The following is an 11,181-nucleotide window of genomic DNA, read 5'->3' as shown; positions in this document are numbered from 1 at the left end:
TCATAGCATTATATTTTCCAATTATTATTTGGATATGACACTAAAGATGCAGGCAGCAAAAGACAAAATGGACAAATTGGAAATTTCATGAAAATAGAAAACTGTACATCAAAAGACAATATCAATGGTGTAAAAAGACAATCAACAGAATGGGAGAAAATATTTGCAAATCATATATCTAAGAGATTAATATTCATAATATGTACAGAACTCCTAAAACTCAACAACAAAAATACAAACAACCCAATTTAAAAAATGGGAAAAGACTTGAAAAGATATATCTTCAAAGAAGTGATCAATAAGCACATGAAAAGATGCTCAACATCACTAATCATCAGGGAAACAGGAACCAAAATTACAATGGCATACCACCTCACAACCTTTAGGATGGCTACTCTAAAAAAACAACCAGAGAATAAAAAGTGTTAATGACGATATGAAGAAATTGAAACCCTTGTGCACTGTTGATGGGAATGTAAAATGGTACAGCCATTGTAAAAAAGCATATGATCGTTCTTCAAAAATTAAAAATAAAATTACCATATGATCTAGCAGTTCTGGCTACGTACCCAGAAAGAATTGAAAGCAGGGTCTGGAAGAGATATTGGTTATACCCATGCTCATAGCAGCAGTATTCACAGTAGCTAAAATGTGGAAGCAACCCAGTGTATATCAACAGATATATGGATAAACAAAATGTGACATACACATACAATGGACTATTATTTAGCCTTAAAAAAGGAAATTTTGACACATGCTACAATATGGATGAAACTTGAAGACAAGTGAAATAAGCCAGTCGCAAAAGGTCAAATACGGTAAGTTCCCACTTATATGAGGTACTCAAAGTAGACAAAATCATAGATACAGAAAGAATGATGGTTGTCAGGTGCTGAGGGTTGGGGTGGAGTAGAATGTAAATTATTATTAAATGGGTTTTACAAGAATGAAAGAGTACTGGAGATGGATGGTGGTGACGATTGCACAACATTATGAATGTACTTAATACCAAGGAATTGTACTTAAAAATTGTTAAGATGGTAGGTTTTATGTTTTGTGTATTTTACCACAGTAAAAAAGTTTGGGGGGGGGGACACACAAAACAAAACAAAAACAGAAGCTATTATCTTAACAAAAGAGGAAAAAACCTAGCAAACAAAAAAAGTAAGTTGGGGACATAAAATTCCAAACAGTAGGGAAATGGAACACCAGGCAGCCATTTTGTAATTGTAGGTTAGTAAGAAACACAGTTGATGAGCTAATGACAGAAAACCCTCCTGTTACAGTTATATACATCATATTGCATTGTTGCAACATATTTACACACATATACGCAGTTGGGAAAAATCCAGAAGGGAACACACTGAATTGCTAAGTAGTATTCCCTGGGTAGTGAAATTACATGGGTGATTTTTATTTCTTGCTCATCTATACTTTCTAAAATAAGCATGTATTTTTAGAAATCAGTATCGGTTTCTAAGAATCAAGTCAAATAAGAAAAAAATCTGTAATCTCAGGTGAATATATTTGAACATATATTACAGGAGAGGGATAAAGAAGGGAGAGGTTTCAGAGTCTAATTCAAAACTAAATTTATTAAATACCCTGTTTCCCAAAATCACTCAGTATGAGTGTGCAATACATTGGTGGACAGATTTTAATTTCTGAGTTTTTGTTTTAATTGCAACTGAAACTTTCAAGAGGTTGTTCTTTTTTCTATTTAGAAAAATGAAATCAATTTATTTAAAACGTTAACCCAAAACTCAATGCTTTAAAAACCAAAGACTAATTTCCATTAAAATTCGTGCAGCATACCACGGTAAGAATACCGTGTCATTCTTTTACAGTAATTACCTAGACTGAAGAGTAGACAACTACGAATGGAAGTAAAACCAGAATTCCAACTATCAGGTAATGAGCAGTGTTCTGAGATCAAGGGCCAGTGAATAATTTTGAAATTGCCATCAAAATTACGCAAAGATAAAGAGTGCAAGGGTTGATTTTTATTGACTATCATTTAGAAAATCATTCAAAATATCACACAAGAGACCGAACTAAAAGAGCCCAAACCCCAAAAGCTCAGCGCTATTCTCTCTCAAATTTATCCGCCCTCTACCGGCGTCCCTTCCACTGGCTCTAGGGAGTCCTGCCACCTCTCCCAGCTGACGGGGGCAGCGATTCGCTACCAGAAAGCCCTTGCGGCAAGACCACGAACTCAGGTCTTCCAGGTGTTGCGCAGCTGGGCAGTTCTCAGCGCAGCGCCGGAAGTCCTTGTCACGCCCCTCCCTGTCCGGCCCCGCCCCTCAAGGCCCCGCCCCTCCCGGCCCCTTTCGCTTTTCTTGGCCTTCCCCGAAACTCCCCCAGAGCTTGAAGAGTCGGGAGCCAGGACCCGGAGCCGGGACAGGTCTATTGCGCAAGCCCAGTGTGCCGGACTGGGACAAGGCTGAGGCCTCGGACGCGGGCTGCAGACTATGAAGCGCGGCATTCCACGGGCTGCTTCCCGGAAGCGGAAGCCTGGGGGGCGGGCCAAGAGCGGCCGGGAATCCGCGGCGGTTAATTCCTTTTACAGTGCGGTGTTGCTTCCTTTGGTCTGGGCTTCTCTGAGACTGCGAGCGATGGTTAGGTCCGGTTCTCGACCCGGCCAGGTGAGGGCGGTGGATCTGAGGCGTCCACTGTGGGTATGGAGGGGATTCTTCGGCCGGGAGAAATGCAAAACTGAAAAAACCAAGAGTGCGGCTCCTTTAGAAATGTTAGGAAAGAGGAGTGAGAGAGACACCTAGTCCTAATTTAGGAACGCAGCCCCCCTGCCCATAGATTTACATTCTGTTTTAATCGTAGTCCTCCAGAGCGCTGGTTTTGTAGGGCCCGAATTGGAGTTCAGCCTCCACTGCTGGGTCGGGAGACTTAACATCTCCGAGCTTCAGTACATTGTTACATCAAATCCAGGTTCTCGGTTCTTCCACCAAGTGCCGCTCCTAGCTGATCCTTCGTCACAATTGCTGGTATTTTACTACTAGTAAATAAAATCTAGTTCGTGTCACTGCCTTTAGCCTTATCGGTCTCAAATGCACACTCCTAGTTGTAACTAAATTGCTCTTTTCTGCTTGAAATCTGACACTGGAGCACTTCTTTTTCAAGGTAAAATCTCAGTTCTTTGCCTTGAGATTTTTTTGATCCTGGCGTGTGCATTTCTTACCAGAGGCCGCCCCTAGTCCAGTATTATCCAGTACCGTTCACCTATTCCACAGTGTTTTGGCAGCCCCGTGTCCTCTCATGCTAACATGCCTTTGCACTCTGTTCAGCCTAGAATGCACTTTTAGCTCTGGTATCTACACTTCCCAATTCCTGTCTCTCCGCTCAAGGGCTACTTGTAGAAGCCTTGCCTAATACTCTCCCATCCCCATTGTTCCGGTGCCCCTTAGCTTTCCCTTTGTGCCCTGTTCTATCCTTTATCAAACCACTTTTCAGGCTAGAGAAGTCGCTAACCTATCTGCCTCTGTTACTACACAATTAATGTCTACATCTTTAAGGCTTAGAACAGCAGCTGACATATAGTAGATGTTCAGGTAATGAATCAGCTCTTACACAGACCCACTACTTAGAGTGATCTGACTCCTCCTTAAATATATCCAGCATCCCCCCCCCCCTTATTTTAGGTTTTCTGTCCTTTATTAACTTACCTCTAATGCTGTCCTCATTAATGCGAATCTTATCCTTTTTTCAAGACCTGGCTCAAGACTTTCTCATGAGTACTTCTAGACCAGCCCCACCTTTATAGATCTTTCTTATATTAAATGAACTCAGAATACGCTCAGTCAGCAAAGGCTAATAACATGGTTTTGTAGTCCTAGTCACTTACAGAGTCAAATTCCTGTTCTGCCACTACTGTCGTAGTGATAGTAAACAAAGCACTTTTTACTTCTCTGAGCCTCCTTTATAAAATGGGTATAAAATTATGCCTCAAAGAATTAAGGAGATTAAGTCAAAGAATCTGGTGAAGCATCTATCTCATACGTGGCATAAATGCAACAAAATTTAGCCACCTTCAAAACTTAGTTTACTAACATTTCAATGATAATAATAGCAGCTAACATTTAGATAACAATGCGGTAGGTAGTACCACATTTATGTATATAAATCTTCGCATTTAATCTTCACAATAGCCTTAGGAAGTAGATACTGTATTCATCACCATTTTATAGATGAGGAAATTGATGGATTAAGAGTTCAAATAACTTCCCTGCTGTTACACAACTGGTTAGCAGTTCGGACGGGATTCAGACTCACAGAGCTGGTGCCAGAGTCCATTCTTTTAAATATTACACTATACTGAGGTGTACAGTTGATATTATTCCTAAGAGATTTCCACCTCTTAGAAACAATATCAGCTCACAGGGTATGGATTAAGTGGAAACGAAAGGCTTTATTACACTTGAAATCATTGCACAAATGTAATTTTATTTTGTACTGGTTGGTAGGAGATCTGTTTCCTAAGAAATGCTAATATTTTTTTCTCAAATAGCAAAGTAAAAAAGTGTGGAAGAAAATATGAACTAAAACAGTCTGATTATCTAGTGCAATGTGATTTGGGGAATTCAGTTTGGAGAGTGGTTTTACAATTTGTAACAAGGGCCATTGAGCAACAAATAACCTTTTGCCAAACAATTAAACCTTTAATCCTGAATATGAAAAGGCTATTTTCAGTATATGGAAAGGTCTATTTCAGGTTTGTTTTTTAATTGTGAAAAACAAAGCAAACAGAAGGCACATTATATGACTTCCACTCAAAGAAATATTATGCAATCACTAAAAAATTTTGAAACCATATTATATATTAATGTGGAAAGAAGATTTAAAAATGAAAACACAAGATTTGAAATTACAACTATCAGGTCATGATGACTAAGTACATAATCCATGTGAAAAAAGATTGGAAGCTCCAGTAGCAAAAAGCACATCTAGTGCCTAAATATTGATTCTTAAATACCATTGTCCACTAAAACGAACCATGGCTTCTTGGTGAAATGGTTGGCTCCAGAACTGAGACAGGGAAATCATAAGATGAGTCTGGATACATCAAAGTAAAAGACTTGCACAGCAAAGGGAATAATTAACAGAGTGAAAGTGCAACTTATGAAATGGGAAAATATATATTTATAAGCCATGGGTCTGATAAAGGGTTAATATTCACAATATATAAAAGACTCCTACAACTCAAGAGCAAAATAAATAAGTAAATAATAACCTGATTTAAAAGTGAGCCAAAAACTTGTAAATATTAATTATAGGCATATAAATGGCTAACATATGAAAAGATTCTGGTCAACATCATTAATCATCAGGAAAATGCAAATCACAACCACATTGAGATAGCACATCACACCAGTTAGGATGGCTATTATTTAAAAACAAACAGCAACAACAACAACAACAAAACCACCAAAACCCCTAAAATAACAAGTGTTGGTAAGGATGTGGAGAAATTGGAACCCTGTATGCTGTTGGTGGTAATGTAAAAGAGTGCAGCTGCTATGAAAAACTAAAAGTTCCTCAAAAAATTAATCCCACTTTGAGTATTTATCCAAAAGAATTAAAAACAATGTTGAAGAGATATTTGCATTTTCATGTTCACTACAGCATTATTCATAATACCCAAGATGTGGAAACAACTAAATGTCTATTGATGGATGAATGGATAAAGAAAATGTGCTATATACACACAATGAAGTATTGTTCAGTCTTTAAAAAGTAGGAAATTCTTCCATGTGCAACATAAATGTATCTTAAGGATGTTACACTAAGTGAAATAAGCCAGTTGCAGAAGGGCAAATATCATATCATTCCACTTATATCTAAGAGAGTCAAACTCATAAAAGCAGAGAGGAAAGTGGGAAGTTGCTATTCAGTAAAGTTTCAGTTATGCAAGATGGGTAAGTTCCAGAGATCTGCTGTACAACATCGTGTCTATAGTTTACTGTGTGTGCGCTTAAAAATTTCAGAGGATATATCTCATGTTAAGTGTTCTCACCACAATTAAAAAAAAAAAAAAGTCTGGAGCCCTTGTTGCAGAAAGTAAGGGATAGCTCAGAGACTAATGGGGACATGTTAAAAGATAAAGGAACTGGTTTGAAGAGACTCATACTGATAGAATCTGGGACAATTTGAGCATCAAAATAATAGTGGATATAACCCATTGAATAAAATAGGAATCAGTGAGTCTGTAGTAAGAAGTAAATGAAGAAGGAAAAGTGTTTCACTGAGGTCAAATGCCAATAAATGTAGAAGGAATGATGTAAGTTAGAAAAATTATTATTTGGCAAGCAGTTGATTAAGGCAAGAATCATCAAATGGATGCTCAATGTGTCAATATGACAGTTACTGTTGCAGGGTGTTTTTATCCTGGATAATTTTCTGTGCTTGTTTGTAATATAACCTTGTGTATATTTTTTGAGAAATACTATGTATTATACAGGAAAAGAAAGACCCCGAGCGTCTGCAAGGCCAGCAGAGCTCTGTTACATGGGATCTTATTCCTGCAACATTGGTTCTTATTGCTGGCTTTGTGACTCCATCATATTTTGTTATCTCAGGGATAGGTATAACTCTATCAACCCAACTTTTTCACTGTATTTTCTAGCATTCTTAGAAGGAGGGAGTTCATATTCAAACAAATAATAGAACATTATGTAACTCCAGAAAGTTTATTTACTGCTCAGAGCTATCTTGGGATGAAATATGTAAACATGTCAAGAAAAATCATAAATGTAACTGCCAACAGTGACTATACCTGAATGGGGAAATGAGGAAGTGAGTAGAGAATTTATCCATGTCTTATATTTTAATAGGGATAATATATTTATCTGGTATAAAGTTATTAAGCTACAAAAAGATATACCATGGAAAGTCCCTTTTCTTGCTCTGTCCCCCAGATTCTCAGTTTCCCTCTCCATAGGCAACTACAATTAATTGCTTCATGTGAAACTCTCAAGATATTGGACACATGTAAAAGCAAACACATGTTTTTTCTTCTACACAGAAGGTGGCCCACCTACATTAGTTTTAAAATAAAATTTTAATAAAAACAATATTGCTATATGACTTTATAAAGAAAGTTTGAGAGAATGAGATGTAGATAAAGAGGAATGGTGTGTGCTGGTCTTGTCAGGCATTATAAAGAATGTGAATAAATAGAATCAGAGTTATGGACTCTGTCCTATATCTTGAATTATATGTTTTTAAGAATTTGGGGAATGTAGAACATGTTCAGGGATTGAGTATAGTCCAACTTACTGTAGTAAGTACTTCTGCTTAAAATAATACCTCAGCTTCATTTTCAACTCAAATAGACTTAAGGAGCAAATATATGTGTTTGTTGCTTACTTAACATTTTATATAGAACAAATTATGAGTTCATTTATAATAGTGGGTTTTTAGAATATATAACACTTATTAAAATTTAGTATCATGGTACATTCATAAAATGAAATTTTATTCTACCTTAAAAAGTAGGAAATTTTGCTACATGCTACAACATGGATGAATGTTAAAGATTGGCTAAGCGAAGTAAGTTAGTCACAAAAGGACACAGATACTGTATGATTCCACTTTATGAGCTTCTTACAGTAGTCAAATTTATAGAGACAGACAGTAGAAGAATATTTACCAGGGGATGAGGGGAGGAAGTGATGGGAAGTTAATATTTAACGGGTACAGAATTTTAGTTTGGGAAGATGAAAAAGTACTAGAGATGGATGAAGGCAATGGTCACAAAGCATTGTGGATGTATTTATTGTCACAGAACTATACACTTAGAAATGGCAAAAATGGTAAATTTTAAGTTTTACCTCAATGAAAAAGGAAACAATGAGTAATATTTTAGATTTTGTCAAGACAGCGTACTGAACGTATAATAAGAAAGTATTTTTATATCTACTATAATATAATAAATTATTTTGTAGGTGTTATCTTCAGGAAAGCACACTGCACCTGCTAAATTAACAAATGGAAAAAAGTCGTAAGTAGTTAAAGAAGGTTACAACTTCAGGAAATATCAAGAGATTTTGGGCTGGACTAAATTTAGCCTACCCTAGAAAACTAGATGGGTCTCTACCTTCACAAAACTCTGGGGAGGAACCTTCCATATCTGTCCATGTTGATCACTTTAGTGTTCAACAGTCTTTACAGTCTTCATAAAGTGCTATATAAATCTGTCTTATACACATTTGGACAACTTTTCTTATCCAACCTTTGCTAGAAAGAAAATGACTACTTACCATATATTTTGGAGGAAAAAAAAAGTATTATTTTTGAAACTGTTCAACTTGTTTTCTAGAACTCGTTTAAGAAAGATATCACGTTTTAATGCAGATTCTGGCTATCTTATCCATTCTGATTCAGAAAGTCAGGTAAGATTAAACTGAGTCGATATAATGTACACTTTTAATTGGTCTTCAGGTAAAAGCTAAAAGATGGGACTAAAAAGTCAAAGGTAAAGTATTAATTGCCCTAAGGAAGTATGAATGGTTTAAAACATGTTTTCTACCAATACTAAATTGTTCCTAAAAGAAAATTTTAAACTATGCAATTAGTTTTTTTCTCTGCATGGAAATGTTACGTACGCATTTCTAAATGACTTTCTCCTTATAGACTGAAACCGTACAGGGGCTTGATGGTTGTGCCTGTTTGCTGCAGAACATTTTGAGAAATGAAGATTCAGGTTTTATTTTTTAAATGCTTCTTTTCTGATCACCTTTTTCTCAATTCAGTAGTTCTTTTAATGCTTATGAATTTTTGTTTTAATTATTAATAGGTTCAGAAATAGCATATTCAGAAACTAGATATAATCCTAGACCTTTAGAAGGCAAAAAATGTGGATCTAAAAAGAAAGGACATGAAAAACAAACTGTTCCTTCATTAGTCCGGAAAGAAATTTGTAAGTAATTTTTGACTTAATTAATTATTTATTTTAATATGCTTTATTGATTATGCTGTTACAGTTGTCCCAATTTCTTTTCCCTTTGTTCCCCTCTACCCAGTGACCTCCATTTGTCCCCCACCCCCTTAGTCCATGCCCATTGGTTGTGCATATAGTTCTTCTCAACATCTTCCAGTCTATTCCATTCCCTCCTACTATGCTTCTTAATTCTTGTGCTATCTCCCTCCCTTTTCCCCCTTCCCCCTCCCCACAGACCTCCCCCCAGTATGTTCCCCATACCTATAATTCTTTTCCCACTCTTGTTGCCTACTTAGTTTGCTTTTGTTTCAATTCCCTAGCTTCTGTCGTTGGTTGTTGTGATACAGTTTTCATTTTAATGTTCATAGTTTTGTTCCTCCTTCTCCTAAACAAGTCCCTTTAACATCTCATATTATAGTGGTTTGGATCTAATGAGCTCCTTCAGTTTTACCTTGTCCTGGAAGCACTTTCTCTGCCCTTCTATTCTGAATGACAGTTTTGCTGGATAGAGTAATCGTGGCTGTTTTTTATTTTCATTCCTTTGAATATTTCTTGCCAGTCCCTTCTTGCCTGCAGAGTTTCCTTTGAGAAATCAGCTGACAGTCTAATTGGGACCCCTTTGTACATAATTCTCTTCTTGTCTCTTGCTGCTTTTAAGATTCTTTGTCCTTAATTTTTGACATTTTGATTATAATGTGTCTTGGTGTGGTTCTCCCTGGGTCCAGTTGTTTTGGAACTCTCTGTGCTTCCTGGACCTGTGGGTCTATTTCCTTCCCCAAGTTAGGGAAGTTCTGCTTCATTATTTTTTCACATAATTTTTCCATTTCTAGTTCTTCTTCTTCACCTTCTGGCAACCCTATAATTCGTAGGTTCGTTTGCTTGTAGCTGTCCCATAGGTTTCTGAGCCTCTCCTCATTTTCCTCACTTTTTGTTTCCTCTTTCTGCACTGGCTGACTGTTCCTTCCCTATATTTCGATTTGTTGATTTGATCCCTGGTTTTCCTTCCCTCACCAGTAGTTTCATATGTGTTTTTGTTTATTTCAGCAGGACTAGACTTCATTCCTTCCCCATCTTGATTAAGTCCTGCTGTTAGTTCTGTCAGCTGTCTTATAACTATAGCTCCGAACTGAGCCTCAGAAAGGTTATCTATCTGTTCGTCTGTTAATTCATGTATATGCTTTCTGGTCAGCTGTGTGATTGGTATCTCTATCATCATCCCTGCCATCCTGGCAGTTTTTTGCTTCCTGGGTGGGGCTGTCACTCCTCCTACGCTATAGGGGGCGGAGCCCCGTGTGCTCATCACTACCGGGGCAACCCGTCTCACCACTCTGTGGTGCTTTGTGTGGGGGCAGGGGTCCAAGATGGATTCCTGCCATTCTCTCTCTGCTGAGAGACTGGGAGCCTCCTCCTCTGGGCCTCACGCTCTGAGGCAATGGGGGTCTGCCTTCCCTGGCATTGGAATCACGAGCTGATGGGTTTGGTCTGCAGCGGGGGGTGCTCCCAGGCGCTTCTCGCCTCCCCTTAAATACGGATGTCTGTGCTTACCGCCGTCCCACCACCCATCACTGCAGCCGCCACCTCTGGCACAGCTTGACCTCTCTGCCCTAGGTTTGCCCCTCCTACCTGTGCGGACGAGCACGACTTATTTATAACTTCATACGTTGGGCTTACTTGTAGTTTTATTTTCTGGAACTTCTGGTTATTTCTGGTTTTGCGGTAGTTGGAGGGAGGTGGAATGTGTCAGTCTAGGCCTCCATCTTCTGGAAGTCTTAACTTATTTAAATGTAATACTTAATTATGAGGATTTTGATAAATTATCAGGATTATGCAATTGGCCTTTCATTTTAATAATATATTGGTTATTCAGATGTGTGTGTACCTATGCCTCTCTTTCTCTAGTCAGCTTTTTTTAAATGTTTTTTAAAAATATTTTTATTATTTTATTTTATTTATTTGTTTTTAGAGAGGGGAAAGGAGAAAGAGAGGCAGAGAAACATCACTGTGTGGTTGCCTCTCACGTGCCCCCAAACTGGGGACCTGGCCTGCAACCTAGACATGTGCCCTGACTGAGAATCGAACTGGTGACACTTGGTTCACAGGCCGACGCTCAATCCACTGAGCCACAGCAGCTAGGGCTCTCTAGTCAGCTTCTAATTGCTAAGTAGTTACTTTGTTTACTAACATGTCCTTAAGAACAAAAGTAGAAAAGTGACTGAGTTTTATAGGAA

At 37.9% G+C, this 11,181-nt stretch overlaps 1 protein-coding gene across 1 annotated transcript in view; it reads left to right on the top strand.

The window, feature by feature from the left end:
* Positions 1-2,376: 2,376 nt before the first annotated feature.
* Positions 2,377-11,181, top strand: part of CCDC14 (coiled-coil domain containing 14) — a 47,537-nt gene continuing 38,732 nt past the window's right edge. The window contains exons 1-5 of the mRNA XM_090277610.1: positions 2,377-2,645; positions 7,959-8,014; positions 8,333-8,405; positions 8,647-8,716; positions 8,810-8,932. Coding sequence (XP_090133736.1) covers positions 2,472-2,645; positions 7,959-8,014; positions 8,333-8,405; positions 8,647-8,716; positions 8,810-8,932 — 496 coding nt within the window. The 5' untranslated portion in view covers positions 2,377-2,471. The remainder of the gene's footprint in view (positions 2,646-7,958; positions 8,015-8,332; positions 8,406-8,646; positions 8,717-8,809; positions 8,933-11,181) is intronic.

Source organism: Furipterus horrens, unplaced genomic scaffold, assembly GCF_987537825.1.
Source record: "Furipterus horrens unplaced genomic scaffold, mFurHor1.1.pri manual_scaffold_1, whole genome shotgun sequence".
Taxonomy (NCBI): Eukaryota; Metazoa; Chordata; class Mammalia; order Chiroptera; family Furipteridae; genus Furipterus; species Furipterus horrens.
This window is presented reverse-complemented; position numbering and strand designations above follow the sequence as displayed.